The 15,871-nt window shown below is 43.6% G+C and overlaps 3 protein-coding genes across 7 annotated transcripts; 1 reads left to right on the top strand and 2 right to left on the bottom strand.

Moving 5' to 3' along the window:
* The first annotated feature begins 175 nt into the window (after positions 1-175).
* On the top strand, positions 176-13,566 carry mRpS9 (mitochondrial ribosomal protein S9). Its single transcript, NM_079546.3, has 7 exons — positions 176-306; positions 389-604; positions 663-836; positions 948-1,033; positions 1,099-1,459; positions 13,172-13,334; positions 13,405-13,566. The coding sequence occupies exons 1-7, from the start codon at positions 211-213 to the stop codon at positions 13,494-13,496; spliced, it is 1,188 nt and encodes a 395-aa protein (NP_524270.2). The 5' UTR covers positions 176-210; the 3' UTR covers positions 13,497-13,566.
* wtrw (water witch) lies at positions 1,696-11,512 on the bottom strand. 4 transcript variants are annotated; one of them, NM_169201.2, is made up of 4 exons: positions 11,272-11,512; positions 8,213-8,474; positions 3,653-4,997; positions 1,696-3,585 (listed from the first exon to the last, which is right to left on the bottom strand). In NM_169201.2, the coding sequence occupies exons 2-4, from the start codon at positions 8,329-8,331 to the stop codon at positions 2,089-2,091; spliced, it is 2,961 nt and encodes a 986-aa protein (NP_731194.1). In that variant the 5' UTR covers positions 8,332-8,474; positions 11,272-11,512; the 3' UTR covers positions 1,696-2,088. The 4 variants fall into 4 exon arrangements, with proteins under 4 accessions (NP_731194.1, NP_996181.1, NP_731193.1 ...); NM_206459.2 differs by having other exon boundaries at positions 8,213-8,581; positions 11,359-11,512; NM_169200.2 differs by having other exon boundaries at positions 11,359-11,512.
* Positions 12,693-15,798, bottom strand: ArgRS-m (Arginyl-tRNA synthetase, mitochondrial). 2 transcript variants are annotated; one of them, NM_001275422.1, is made up of 5 exons: positions 15,705-15,798; positions 15,566-15,635; positions 14,342-15,503; positions 13,914-14,280; positions 12,693-13,747 (listed from the first exon to the last, which is right to left on the bottom strand). In NM_001275422.1, the coding sequence occupies exons 1-5, from the start codon at positions 15,734-15,736 to the stop codon at positions 13,594-13,596; spliced, it is 1,785 nt and encodes a 594-aa protein (NP_001262351.1). In that variant the 5' UTR covers positions 15,737-15,798; the 3' UTR covers positions 12,693-13,593. The 2 variants fall into 2 exon arrangements, with proteins under 2 accessions (NP_001262351.1, NP_649745.3); NM_141488.3 differs by having other exon boundaries at positions 13,507-13,747.
* Between the last annotated feature and the right edge of the window lie 73 nt (positions 15,799-15,871).

Below are 15,871 nucleotides of genomic sequence, written 5' to 3'. Positions count from 1 at the left end.
TATCTCAAAAATGAAGTAATTTTCACCGTCTTATAACATTGTAAGAAAGTTGTGGTTTTATAGCTTAATAAATTAAAAATACAAATAAAAAAATTTTTAAATGGGCGCCAAAAATCAGCTGAAAGCTTGTGTGTTTTCCAACACCGACCATCCAACTTTAACCGACTGAAACATATGTTTATTCTCTTCTTCTTCCGCAAAATTGAAAGGATGGCACTGCGTGTTTTTGGCTTAAATATAGTAAAAAATAACAGGAATCTGCTGCAAAATGCATGCAAATCCAGGGCACCGATGCCATGCTACATGGTTGGTACAATAGTCAAGTCAATAGACTTGACACTTTTCACTGTTCCCAATTGTGAGACCAAACGTTTGCATAACCTTTCAGGCAGCGGCTCCATTTGCCACCGATGTGACCGTCCAGGCTGCTCCGGCGGCTGTCCAGAAGCAAAGGGTGAGCAAGGCCATGCGGGCGTACCTGAAAAGAGCCACCGAACACGACGAGTTCATGAAGACCCAGCACCTGGAGTTCCAGATCGGAAAGCGGCACCTGGCCAACATGATGGGCGCCGATGCGGAGACGTTTACCCAGGAGGACATAGACGTGAGATATTTGGCTATGAAAATTTTAAGGGGCTATTTTACCTCATTATCAATTACAGGAGGCGATATCCTATCTGTTCCCTTCCGGATTGTACGACCAAAAGGCCCGGCCGGCTATGAAGTCACCCGAGGTTGTCTTCCCCGCCCGCAAGGCTGCGGAATTCGATGAGACGGGCAGACCATTCCACAGCATGTTCTACACCGGCAAACCCAACTTCTTCCAACTGCTTCATGTGAGTAATTGCGCAACTTGGGAACTTCATTACTTAAGAAAGAAGAATGATGAATTAATTTTAAGTGGTTTGGTAGAAAGGTATTAACTACTTTTCCTTTTTAATTACCAGGACATTGTAGAAGAAACTAACAAGCTGGCGGATCTGGAGGAGCGCATGCTACGGCGCGGCAATAAACCCGATGAGAACCAAAAACTGTAAACAAGCTATGCATTTTTTGAAAATTAAGTACTTTGACCTTGTTTTATATATTTTATTTTAGTGAGATTGCCGGCTTTCAGCTGCTGCCCAAGGACCAGTTGGAACTTTTGCTAGTTGAGAGCATTGCCGATATCGAATACTCCAACTTTACCAACTCCATGGATCGCCTGATCGCATCGCCATATGCTTACAAGAGCAAAGCATTCATCGAGCGATACATGAAACCGCTGATGGACCAGTCCAAGCAGCTGGAGGTGCCCAAACCAAGGATCGATGAAGAGGGTCGCCAGTACATCACCACCTACGAGTGCCTGCGCAAAACTGCTAGAGCCGATGTCACAGTGCGGCTACCCGGAACAGGAAAAATCAGCATTAATGGAAAGGATATCTCATACTTTGAGGACGAAAACTGCAGAGAACAGGTGAGTGAAGTCATGTACAGCTTAAGCTTCTGCTGAGGATAGGTTCCTTGTTGAAATATGAATTCACAACTGCAGTTAAGAGCAATTGAAAATCCTATTGAATTAATATTACGAAAAGTTTATTCTTGAGACTTTATTCAATTGAAATGATATATTATAAAATTTATATCAGTTTATATCAGTTACCTTGACATCGCTCAATTTGGCCGACAGCTGCAAATAAGAACGTCTCTTTTCATAACAATAGATATATAGCATATACTTTATTAAGAGTAATAATTTGCATTAAATTACTATATAAACGATTCTCTGACGACAACGCCAAAACAACAAAGACACAGCCTGGAACCAGCCACAAATCAATCCTGCCAACTGCTCGCCTCTAGTTCAACTAAACGCTAGTTATAGTATTTGTATCAATAGTGTAGTGTATGTAGGATATATGGCTATATAGCGTATGCATATTGCGCCTGGCGCATCGATATCAAAATTGGTTTAACTACAACTCGCTGCTACGATAATATCAACAATGTTCTGGATTCTTTGGGGCCTACACGACCCCCTTACGTCTAAAAAAGGTCAAACTGTGATCTATAAATATTCCGAATGGGGTGCAGTAAATGCTCCTGCTACTTGCGCAGATTCTGTTTCTGCTGATTGGAGATCACAATCAGCAGCTTGTCGATCACCTTGCTGGCTTGCTGTTGCTGCGAGATGAGCGCCTGCTTTAGCTCCTGGATCTCCTGGGTGAGGAACTCGATCCGATCAGCATTGTCATCGATCTTTGTGGTTAGTGTGGTGAATTGCCCGGCATCCGGGTCCGAATCGGGTAGTACATATCCGGTCGTGGCGCCATTATTGTTGTTATACTTGTTCTTGTACGACAAATAGTTTTCGGCTGAGTTCTTTGACGAGATAGTATGACCGAAATGCTTGCGCATTTTTCCTACTTCATAAGCCTTCATTAGGATTTCCCGGGGCAAGCGTTTCTCGCTGGGATTCAGTGGCTTGACGCACAGAACCACTCTATAAGCTTGGGGAGAGACCAGCGCGGTGTAATGGAGCAAGTTGCGCAGCCATGTCGGAAGGTAGCCGTTGAATAGCGCCGACTCTATGTAGCTTATCAGCTTCGTTTGACGCACGAGCTTAGACAACCCCGCCGTCTTCTTCAATCCTTGGATATCATGCACTGCAATGCCCACGAGCAGGTTCATCAGAATGATGGTCACGAACAGCAGGAACAGAACAAAAGTGATTTGTGCGCTGACTTCTAGCAGGAAAGGTGGATCCTTGCCTTCGGGATCGTTGATGAGCAGCGATAAATCCTGTTCACCAATCATCATCACCAGCACTGTTATGAAGCCCATAAACGGATTGGCAAACGACGACGACGATGGGAAGATAACACAGAAACTGATGGTAAAACCAATCAGCATGCAGGAATAGGCCATAAATAGCTTTGCGAATTCCCCCTGGACTCTCGTGTACATGGCCACATAGACATCGAAGACCGGCAGCTGACCTATCATCAACATGAGATTTGTCCAACCGAGCAGCACGGCGAAGGCGCCTATGTGGTTTTGAAACGTGTACGTCTTGTTGGTGTAGATGTAGGATATAACAAACACGCTGGTTATCACGAACCACTCCATTATGTTCTCCACTTGCGTTACGTAGTGCCGAAATGAGGAGTAGCCCGTAATGCCATATAGCTTTCGAAAAATCTCCACTATGGTGATGGCAACCAGAACCCACCATTGCATCTCCATCACAAAGGGGTTGTTTCTGAGCATATCTCCCAGGATGGATTGCTTCTGGCACAACTCCTGCGCTGGAATGGTCGTGTTGTCGTTCTTGCTCCCATTGTAGCAGTTGTGGGCCAAAGCAGTCAGCACGTAAAGCGTGAGGAAAAGCACGAAGCTGAAGCAGAAGATGAGCCTGCCAATGTAGTACTTGCGGATCTTGCCCCACTTGATGTACAGAAACGAGGAGCAGAGCGGGTGCTCCAGTATCTCCTTCTGACCCTCGTCGACGAACGTGTTTAGGTAGCTGATCTCGCGCGGATGACAGTGCTGTAGCAGCTGACGGAAGTCCAGCTCCAATTCCACCTCACGGTTCACGGGGTCCTGTTAGGGAGATAAAGGAAGGGATAATATGCGGAATTCCAATGGGAAAAGAAATAAGACTATTTACCTGCGAGTGGTGCAGCGTAATAGCTGCGTCCAGTTTCTGTCTGATCATGGCCACTGAAGCCGGGGTCTTCCGGGTGATAACGTTCAACGCGGAGGTACCTTTCTTCGATTTGGTGGTCACATCCGCTCCGTGGAATATCAGCATCTCGACGCACTGCACCAGCCCATCCAACGCAGCCAGGTGAAGAGCTGTAAACCCGTAAATGTCCTTATGATTGACATTGGCACCCCACTGGATGAGCGTTTCCATGATGTCATAGGCGTTCTCCGATTTTCCCACCGCCGCGTGAAGCGGAGTACGGTGATCGAAGTCCTCGGCATTGGCGTCGGCATTGCCATTCCTCAGCAACGATTCTACGCAGTCCAGACTGGAAGTTCTAGCTGCCAGGTGGAGCGGTGTGAAACCGCGATGGTTCTTCAACTTCGCATCAGCACCTTTGGCCAGGAGTAAGTCCACACACTCCACGTTGCCCTCATCTGCTGCCAGATGCAAGGCTGTGGACTCCTTTTCGCGGATGCAGATACGCACATTGGCATCTGCATTGGGAGCATTCAGTAAGGCTTCCAGACACTGAATATTGCCCAGATCAGCTGCCAGGTGAATGGCATTGGTGCCATTCGGTTTGAGCGAGTTGACGTCGGCGCCTTCGGCAATGAAGATCTGCAGACACTCCAGGGCATTGGAACGCACGGCGCAGTGCAGCAGGCTCTCCTCGCAGTTTGGCTTGCTGGTGTCCTTGGATATGTCCGCCCCATTGTTGATCAGTAGCTTTGCTGCCTCCGCAGCATTTCCAAAGGCTGCGCAGTGCAGAGGGGTGTAGCACTTGGACTGCAGATTGACATTCAAACCCTTGGCGACCAGAAGGCCCAAGGTGGCCAAGCAGCCACTGAAGGCGCTAAGGTGCAAGGCTGATATTCCGTTCTGATCGCAGAAGTGCAGGTCGGCTCCCGCCTCCAGCAGACTCTCGATCAGATCCCAGCGCTTGAGGTACGCGGCCCACAGGTAGCAGAGATTCTTCTCCAGCTTTGAGGCGGACTCAAAGTGCGTCCGTATGCCCTCGGCCACCACGTTGCTCTGCTCGATGTCCTCGAAGAGCTTGACGCGCCCCGCTGCGCTCTTCATCTGGTCGATCAGGCTTATCCGCAGCGTATCGTTGCATATCTGGACGCTCAGCTCGCTGGTCGGCTCCTCGAAGCTGTCGTACATGCTCGGCGCACTCTCCGCCGGCGGCGACGGTCCACACTCCATGTATTCGAATTCTCCAGCGGTCGGGTACTGGGCTTCGATCATGGCGTCAGTGTTGTTCCGCCATCGCACCATCAAGTTGGGTGGAATCGATTTGAAGCTGTGGAGATGCAAACCGATTAGCGGATGAGTATTAGCGCATTGAAAGATGTCCGGATGTTATACGGTTGGATAATTTCTAACAAAAACTTTGTTTTATTCAAGCTTCCCATGGTATGAACATGGAGTACTTTTTTTTTACCACCGACCAGTACAGTCGAACGTCTATGTGCGTTTCTATGCGTTTAACATTAAAAAAGTAATATTGACCCTAGTTATTTATAGTTTCAGTCATTTGGTTATAAGTTGGTCAAGTAAGTTATTAAGGCTAGGCTTTTATAGTTATTTACTTAAAATGTGCAACTTTTCACAGGGTATCCTAAGATAAATGTAAATTTCTTTATTTTTATTCACCATTGTTAGTCTTTTTGAACAGCGTTTTATCAATTTTGCTTATTTTCAATCACTTTTATTTTATTTCGAGTTGCACGTTGATTAATGATTAGTGGAAAATTTCCATTGCCTTTCGGTTTTCCAAATGATACAACATTTAATTCGAATAAAATTTATTTGTAGTATTTTTTTAGTTTATTTGAATAATTCGGAGAAAGAACATCTATACTTTTCAATGCTAATTCTTTAATTTTAAACAGGTTTTCGTGGGTTTGAGGTGATTTCGATTCGACTGTGAATCAGTTTTTATGGCACTCAAATAATTTGTCAGTGATTAGAGAACATTTTTATATCAGTGGAAGTTTTCTAAATTTAGTTAATGCAGTTAATATATGCCTTGGCTTTGAAATCAACGCATTGATGGACTTGTGTTCGGTGATCATGGATTTAAATTGCGTAGTCATCATGGGAAAACATCACGTCTAGACGATTTACAACTTCAAACTGCGTTGCCTTTTAGTATTTAACTAGTTGACGATTTATGAGAAACTTGTAATTACTATGAAGCTAGAACTCGTAAACAATTTGAAGCTATTCAGCGTTGTTGGGATCGCCCATTCGGCGAACTAAGTTGGCTAAATATATGAAACAAAGCCATTAGATAGACTCGCACTTCTCTTTGTCCAAACTATACTCTCAACTCGCACAGATCACCTTTTTATGGATCTGTACACACATAATCCCCATCGCTCAAATGGCACTGAACAGCGGAGTTCGAGATCTGTTGACTTTTCGAGCATGCATATTTTTAAATAATTATTGTGTGTTATTTTGCATTGGGAGTTATGCTAAGTTGGCCGTTTTGATTGAATCGGTTTTCATATTTCACTGCTCAGTATTCACTGTTCACTGTTATCGTACGTTGATGGTTTCACCGACTGCGCCGGCAGACTTTGTTTTGTTTTCTTGGTCGCCAACTTGGGGCTGCTCAGCATAGTTGCCCGCTGCATAATTTCAGACCTCGTCCATGGTCAGAAGCTGGTGCACTTGTTGTGCAACCAAAGCACTTCGACTGCCCACTACCCACTCACTGCCCAGTGCCACTGCTTTTGTTGGCCACTTAAGCCGGGGATCTCGGCAACCAAGCGACTGGGACCACTGAATACGTACACCGTTTGCAGCCATATCCACGGATGATGCCAATTCGACAGTGAGCTGTTTTCAATTTCTAATTTCATTTCTGAAATACATGGGAGAGCCCGGCGCGCCAGCCGACCGATCCGCCAAATTCGAAATACTGACTACGGATCGGATGGGATCCGATCGGATCGCACTGGATTGGTTGGGGTCAGATGGGATGAGATGGGATGGGATGGGATGGGATGGGGTCGGAACGGGACAAGTGCCTCACAATTAAGGCCTTTTGTGGGAGCCCAGACAATCGCGTCTAACGGGCGGAAAATGCTAAATGTTGTGTGAAAAAACGCGAATTTTTCACTTCCGTTTTGTTGTTGCCGTCGACGGACGTTTTTTCGGACGTTATTTCAGCGTTTATTCCTATTGTTTCTACACCGACGACGATCACTTCGAACGCGTTCTAGCCGTATTTTGTGGCTGCTATTTCGCTGCTTCCGCACTCTTTTGGCCAGCTACAAACGCGTCCGCCTGCATTGTTGTTTCGAAACCGACTGAGCTCGATGAAAATCGGCAAGCGTTGGTTAAGTCGTCGATCGAGATTTAAAGAGAGGTTATCTAGAGAGCGTGGAGATACGCGTACAGGTAGGGTTAAAATAATAGATCTAGGAACGCGAGGTTAAACATTTTTCCAAGTATATGATTGATGATTTGATTTTCAGTCTGCCTCTTATTATTATGTAAGGCTATTTATGATCATTGTCAGTTTTTGATTTTGCCTTAAAAATTGAATATATAAGGTGTCATTTTTAAGTGCCACTATTTTTACCGGAGGTGTAAATAGTATTTGGAGAGGGAGATACTTTAGCGAGTGTGAGAAATCTCCAAAAAGTCTGCAATTTCAACGCGAGTGGGAGTGAAAATCTTTGGTACATCTCACTTTTCAGTATTTATAATTTTTTGTAGGCTTAGTTCTTTCAATGAGATATTGTAAAGATATAAAAATGGCGGCTTAATATGATATTTTAATCAATGAAGAATGCCGTGACCTTTAAAAAGCATTTTAAACTCCCAAAGGCCGTAACTTTTAAATTATAAATACACGAATATGTATAAAATAGTTTATACAAAAGTATACAATCTGTAAAGTAATCCAAATTACACTTGGCAAAAAGGAAGCTGTTCCTTATCATTTTGAAGATTGCGTTGCAATATGATATTTGTGATAATTTCAAGTATTTTATATTCTTTAGCCAAACCTCATATTATTAGCTATCACATGGCTGAAAAGCTTTTTTTCTAACAATTATTATTATTACATTTTTTTGTATTTTCTTTACTACACATAAGGTTTTAACCACCATCCGAAAAATAAATTGTTTGTGTCTTCCTATAATTCTATGCAATTAGCTTTTTACTGCGAAAATCAATTATCAGATGTAGTTATCCCATTTTTTTATGAGTATTACAATACACCCCACACAAAAACTGGCTGACTATTCCTCAAATTTGATAAGCACACATTATATAAATATGACATTGTTGATTTTACGAATAACATGCTGGTTTTCTGGCTGGCAATTCATTTGTCACATAAATCACGGATTTGCTTCCGCGTCTTTGCCTTTTGGGCCCGGCAATCACGCCTATATCTGTGTATATTTTGAGTGTGTTTTATTGTGGCCAGAAATTTCTGCAACTGCAACAGCAACAGGCAACTGAAAACTGGCAACTCCAACTGGCACTTACCGGTTATTTGCATTATTCTCCGTGAGCGGCTGTTCCACTTCGGTCTTGGTAACGACGCTGATCGAACGTGTCATGCGGCGGGGCTTGGTGCTGCCCTCCTTATAGCCAAGATTCTCCATGGTGACGGCCAGAAGTTGCTGCTGCAGTCGTCGTCGCCTCCGCCGCCGGTGTCAATGCTGCTGCTTTCGTGGTTGTGGCAATTAAAACGCGCAAATATGCACAAAAACCTCGGTGCAATGCAACTTCGTTTTTTTGTCACTGCCTGCAATCGGCAAATAAGTATGCGAAAAAGTTACTTTCCAATATCACACGCCAGCGGAGCGCCAATTTATAGCCCAATTTCAGCGACTGATTGACATTTTCAAAGGCCTGCAAAGATAGTTCGATGTGAAGTTTATCGACTGCAACTTTCTACGAGGCATCTATGCTATCAATCGCTCTGAGCTATCCCGAGCCAACTGGACCCAACTGACTGGCTAACTTTCCCAACTGCCTGGATGGATGAACTCCGCCAAAGATAGCCAGTCGTGCGTTGGATGCGACACTCGTGGTCCCAGTTATCAGTTATCTAAGCGTCTTCCTTTTGACGCAGCGATAAGACAGCATCATCACAATCACCAGCATTATCGCCAGACTATCCGGGGATTTATCTTGGAGTGCTACTGGTTCTGACTGCTCATCCCAAGGGGGTTTAAGAAACTACTATCGTTGAGATACATACATATCACTTGAATTAGTAGGGGAATTATGTAATTAATGTGAGTCCAAACTCGATGGGCCTCTTCATGATAGGAGCTATTTTTGGGATAGACAAGTCTATTTGCCACACCCCCCCCTTTGCGATACTCCCATGTTTTATTTGTTTATTTTATTATTTTGATTTTGTTTGTGCATATTATTTACAATTTATGTCAACGTCAGAAGTGGAAGTACTCATTCGTTTAGTATGTAAGCAGATTCCAACGTTCAGGAGCGGTTTACTTCAAAATTCATCTTCTTTATCTTTAGTATAATTTGCCTTGTTATTTTTATAATTTCTATAATGAATTAAAAAAATATGCCAATTTGTTGTTCAGCTGACAGATTTAATTTATTAAAAAAATACATTAAAATGGATTTCAGCTATCGTCTCCCTCTTTTTTTTCGAATTTATTTTATCCTATTATTTTATTTGGCATTCGCTATTAATCTTATTTTGTTTATTTCTGATTTGCTCATCACATCTGTTTGATTGCAAAAATGCAAGTTCTGTGTTTTTCCAGCTTTTTCCCCAGATTATGTAACTTCAGGCAATCGACTGCCAGGAATCCAGAGAGTTACGATGTCACATTAGACTAAATTAGCTAGCGAAGCGTTAAGCTTGTTTAGGTTTTATTTGTTGCATTACTTTCGGCATCGCATTACTGTAAACAATTCTCGAACGATTCTGGGAATCTTTCAAACTTGTTTGCAAAACATAAACAAAAGTTAATAGGAAACGCAAAAAAAGCCTGTGTTTGCCTGACGACAACGCATAAAAAACTTTCTTTGATTAGGCAAACCAAAAATCCGCTGACTGATTAAACATATAGGGCGATAAACAAGGGCCGGCAACAAAAACGGCGGCCAAAATTGAGTTGGCTAAAATATGCGAGCAAATTAATCAAAATCTGTGCGTAGTTGAGAAACCAGTTTTTGGATTTTTGAGCTGTGATGCACAGAAAGATTTTGGATTTTGCAGAATGTTGGAATAGTTTTGCGTTATTGTAAAACTTTACAAATTTAGAGGAATTTTAGTCTACGCCTTGTCTTGGGTAATATGAATATTTCAAATATTTTATAAATATATATTCTGAGATCACTTTATTTCTCGCCGTGTGTGGTTTGTGGGTTGGTGTCTGGAGTCTACGAGGCCCCAAAACTCGCTAACACACTGAGCAAATATTGGCTTAAAAACGCCCCCGTGTGATTACAAATGTGCTGCCACTTTTGGCGCACTGTGTGAATTGCTGGAAATCGGGCAATCAATTAATACGTTCCAATACCTTTTGCAGGTGCAAAAAGTGCTAGATTTTAAGTAGATAGCTGGCTGGCTGGCTTTCGTTAAACTCGAAGGCCCGGAAGTGGCGTATGGCGTATGATTACCCGTTACGACAGACCGCCGCCGGCCATCTTGGAAAACTGCGACGCCATGGAGCCGTGGAAATCGCCGATGGCCGACGGCCGATCGGCCGAACGATCTTCGGGATCGTTCGTTGGCGGGTATCGCTCGGGTGTTTCTTTGCCGCCCGCTGATTCAATTATAATTGAGAGCAATTCGGAGCCTTTTCTTCACTCGCTCGCGCCTTTGTGGGGAACTTAAGGGGGTTATTATCTGAGCGAACGCATTGGGCTTAGTTGGGTTGTACATATTTTTGCGTTGCCACAATGCCCTTGAACCTGAAGCGCATGCCCATTCCCCACACTGCGCCGTACACTAGCTGATTACTAGATCCGAGCTATATTATATATAGTTTTCGTGCGCCTATGCAGTTGCAATTGAATCCGAGAGTCAGAGTGCGCGAATTAAAGGATAATGCAGTCGCCAAATGCCGTGCACCGAGTGTAAACAAACCTCAATTGCTATTCATATGTAAGTTGCACTCGGTTATAGAAATCGTTGATTGTTCACTTGGCTGATTTTGTAAGAGAAAACTTCTAGATACCGCTGATGTGATCCCCCCACTTGTACTTAGGCACTTTGGGGCTATGATTAATGCTAATTTTTTTTTTAGTATTTGCGGATTTAGTTTCGATTCTGCTTGGGGTCTTCAGGTTTCTATCGTCATAGTATCGTAGTCAAGGAAAAAGTTTATTATGATTATAGTATTAAAAGTTCTTAATTGAAATATAGATAGATAATTACTGTTTCAAACGGACGTGAAAACTTCACTTTTGAGACTTTTCAAAAATATAAGCAAAGAATAATATTTTATTAAAGTAGCTTTTAAGTAAAATAATACTTTTTACTTATTCAATTTCAAATTATATTAAAACAGAAGTTATTATTCTGCGTGGGACTGTTTTTTCCTAATATTTACTTGTCAAATTCTATGATAAGACCGATTTTCACGTATTTTGAAACGCTAAACTTAATTTGATCGATAGTTATGGAAAGATCACTTTACATTATGTCAATGTTTTTAACTGCAGAACCCGCGGCGTATCATAATCGATGATCGCGACATTTTGCTTCAGAAAGTATCCTTTTTTGTGAGATGTTATCTGGTGTGGAATTTTCTTGAAGCGATGTAATATTTTCCGACACTTGGCGCACTCTCGACGAAGCGGGATCGACTGATAAAAAGAACTACGCCTAAACGATCTTCTACGCGATATGAGTGTCCAAAAGTGAGCCGCTCGACGAGCGCCAATGAAGAAGGTGTAGTATATATAGAATATATAGTATATATACTATATCCCCCTGAGCCGACACTTTTACACTTGTACACATGTACAGTTGGTCCGCCGAGCGATATCTTCGTGGATCGTGTCGTGTCGACTTCGCTCATGTGTCAAACTATAAAACTCATTTAAATCATAATAAACTATAACCGCGAATTTTCTTGAAGCTCTGAGATGCCGGTAGGCTCCCCACCTCCCCTTAAACCTGAAGCACCACCTCCCTGAAATTCCACACCCACGACAATAGGTCGCACGATGAGGGATTTAGGATTTGGGGAACCCTGAAGTTAAGGCAACCAGTTTTGTTATTCGCCTCGTCACTTTTCTGCAAATCTGGTGCTATTTTTATCGCGGTCAATTAAGACTTTCTGTCGCTCGGATGTCTTTGGCAATCGGTGTTTGTGTGTTGTGTACGTACATTAATTTGAAAATCTTGTTCGTAAGCCTTTTATTATGCTTATTATTGTTGTTACTGTTGCGTGAAGTCATCTAGAAATTTGTTTAAACAAATAAAAGTCTGTCTCTCTCCCCTGTGGCTCTTCATCTGGTGGTATTTCGGTGATTGATAGCAGTTGTCGATTTGGTTTGCCAAAAAAAGGGGGACAGAAGAACAATAGTTTAAAAATTGGTCTTCCACTTTTGTTGTGGCGGGCTTATTGTTTATTGCTTATTGTTTTTTAATCATAACGTTTACTCTCCGCCTGCCAACCTACCATTGTTAGGCGTTACGTTTGTCAAGCCCCTTGACTTTGATTCCCACGCAGTCGAATTCGAAAAATGGCCAAAACGAAAATTGAATTACGATTTGTTTTGATCTTTGGAATCTGTGAACTTTGTGACTGGCGTCATAGCTGTTGCTAAGTATGCGAAAATAATTAATTAATGATTTCTTGACTCGATTCCTACGAAATTAAGACGTATAAATGGGCGAAAATTATTTACATTTTCTTTTGCTGAGAATGATACATACTCTTTTCACTAGAAAGTTAGATATGTATATTGAACTATTTAATATACTATATATATATATACAATGAATAACATGGACTAGCGGCTTAAAAGTAGCTTTTTGCGTTACTCAACCTTCTTTAATTGACTCTCAAAAGAACTCGACTAATTACGTAAAGCCAACTATTATTCAACCTATTAACGGGATAGCGCGTGCTGAACATGCCCGCGGCTCCGCAATTATCCGGTCTTGATGCATTGCTATAATGCGCTTATAATTTGCATCACACCTAGCCCGGCAGACGAACCTTTCAGCTCCCACCCACTCGATTGACGAGTCCACTAATTGCCAGACGGACATGCAACAATCTGTTGCAGTTTAGTGGCCGCGGCCGAGAGACATTTAATTTGGCTAACCATTCCGCCATTATCTATCGGCATTGTTGTACAGGAAGCGCTATCGCAGCGTCATTTGAATACAGAGAGATCATCCGTACAATGGCTGCCTCGGGCGCTCGAACTTGACATCTAACGGCCACGACATTATACCATTCTCATTCGCCGATTCGTTATCTCGATTTTTTCCAGCTGCTCTTCCCGCTGCAATTTAGCGAGCTGCTGGGCAAAGTCGATGTGGAGGCCAACGTCGAGGGAGGCGGACCTTCCGGTCAGGCTGGAGCCATCCGCTGGGGCATCGCCATGAGTTTGCGCAGCTTTGTCGATCAAGAGATGATTGAGTCAATGCGTCTGGGTAAGTGAATGAGGCTCCTATGCAGCCGCAGCAGTTGACTTATTGCCACTAATTGCTATTTATGTTGCAGCCGGCCTGCTGACACGTGACTATCGCCGTCGGGAGCGTAAGAAGTTCGGGCAGGAAGGAGCACGCCGCAAGTACACGTGGAAGAAGCGCTAGACGGGCACGTGCATCTGCAACACTAGGCTGCATTTTATAGCGAAGTGTTTTAATAAATATAAATTGTGTTAACTGCGGTGCCTTAGGTCTAATTGGTCTACATTTGGTTCAGTGGACGCAGGCCAAGGAGCTCCATTCCGTGTCGCAGTGTTTTTTTGGCAGCGTGAAAAAGAAGCAGGCGTTGGAGTTGCTTCTCTAGGCTGGACTCTTGTTTCACAGGCAATCTTTTCAGCGCTTGACTGGTGGCATTGCTGCAGGGAAATTTGAAAAGGGTTCTTTAGTTCTTATGCCTCAGCATTTACTAGTAATTACTAGTTTTTTTTTTTACTAATTAAGTTTTTTTTGTTACGCTTGACTCTTGCAAACATCTCTGGCTTGACACAGTGCAAATTGAAAGTTTACAATTATTTCACTCACCACAATCCAAAGAGATAGTTGACAAGGACACAAGCCTCCAGTTGTTCCTTCGATTGCCAAACGCTTTGATCGAAACGTGCCAGTGCGTAGAGCAGATCCAAAGCATCCGCAGGCTCCGTAGAGAAATGCTTCCAGTCGGGCTTAATGTCGTCCAGATCTACATCTCGGAAATTATCCAGCAAACTGTGCAGGCGGCAGTGTGTGTATTGAAGCTTGATTCCTGTGTCACCATTTACTTGGAGTGCCTGCTGCCAGCTGAACTCGTGATCTCGTTGCCTTCGCTGCTTAAGGACATTGACCAGGACGGCTGACACGCCCAAAATATCACATACATGTTCATCATCCAGATTGTAATTTTCTCTGGTAGCTAAGAAACAATGTTGGACACTCAACGTTCATTAGATTTCGTAAGTATATGATTCACCTACTGGCACTTATGTTTCGCTTTTCCCGCATTATGTCTCGTGCTTCATCTAGGACATCTTTTAGAAAGATTGCCTTTCCCTGACGAGTGCTCATCCCATAAATGCGTCCAAATTTCACATGTTGCAGCTGTTCCAGACTTAGGCGGTCATCCAGGGCTGCCGTTGTTTTAAAAAGGGCATTAAAATGATCCGCTTGACCATTGTCCACGACGTAGAGCAAGCGTGAGAACTGGAACCTGGAGAGTCTCTCCAGCAGGGCAGCTATGTCCCTGGCCAGGTACAAAGTGGATCCATTACTCTTGATCACAGGAATGCGTCGGCCGTCCACCACGACAATCTCACGACCATCGTGCTCCGGCTGGAGGAGTCCAGCGCTTCGCAGTTTGTCCAGAACATCCTGAATTTGCTGCTGGGAGTACTGGGATTCCCATTCGTAGCTATCGAAGTGAACGCCCAATCTGTTATAGACTTTGGATAGATCCTCTATAGTGTAGTTTCTGTATTGCTGCCATTTCTTGGCCATTGATTTATCCGTTCCTCCTTCCAAGGCGGCGAAGAGGTCCCTCGCCTGTTGCGCGATTTCAGGTCTTTGTTCAGCAGCCTTGTTGGCGGCCACGTAGGATTTGTACAGCGTTTCTATTGGGGATAGTTGCATCTCTTTGTCGCTTACATTCAGCAGTTGAACTCCCAATACCAGTAGTCCAAATTGCGTGCCCCAATCCCCCAGATAGTTCAACCGTGTTGTGCGGTAGCCCAAATGCTCATGCAGGTTGGCCAGAACATTGCCGATGATTGTGGAGCGCAGGTGGCCCACGTGGAAGGGTTTGGCTATGTTGGGCGAGCTGTACTCAACCACTATGTGTTCCGCAGCAAAGGGCGAAGGATGTAAAGCAATCTCTTTAGTTTGGAGGAGCTGTTCTACAAAGACCTGTGGCTGCAGCTGAAACTCGATTTTGGCTGCACTGCGCCCAGCGCTAGGTACAATCCGAACGTTTTCCACATAGGCCTCGAATCTGCGCTTCTTCAATGAGTCCAGTAGTTCCACCTCCTGTTGCGCAAACGCAGAGGGCAGAATCCACTCCACAGTTGGACGTCGGCTATTCTGTAGCTGTTGTTTCTTGACAGGCACCTCCAGGGCATAGCAGGCATTCTTGAGATGCGGCAGCTGGAATATGGGAGACAAGTTTGGTCTGACATAATGGGTAGCTCCATTAATATTATGCTCACCTGCTCACAAATTGCTTGCCGTAAGCGAATCATCCTTTCCGTTAGTTCTTTCAATGCATTACAGATTTTACTAGAAATATTTTAAATGTTTTAATTCAAATAGTTAATTATCGAAATCCGCAAAAAATATTTAACTCACTAGGTAAACAAGCCAATGTGTGGCCGTTCCATGAGCCGCCGAAAAATCCAACGGTATCGCTGCACATCAGCTGTTTTGACATCACAGACTAACCGCTGGCAGTGCGCATGTCAGCGTTGCCAGGTTATTGTAAGGCAAACCAACCGAATTAAATTTGCAGACCTAAC

The sequence above is a fragment of the Drosophila melanogaster genome, chromosome 3R (assembly GCF_000001215.4).
Source record: "Drosophila melanogaster chromosome 3R".
NCBI classification, from domain to species: Eukaryota; Metazoa; Arthropoda; class Insecta; order Diptera; family Drosophilidae; genus Drosophila; species Drosophila melanogaster.
Note: the sequence above shows the minus strand (reverse complement) of the source record. Positions and strands in the feature narration are given on the sequence as shown.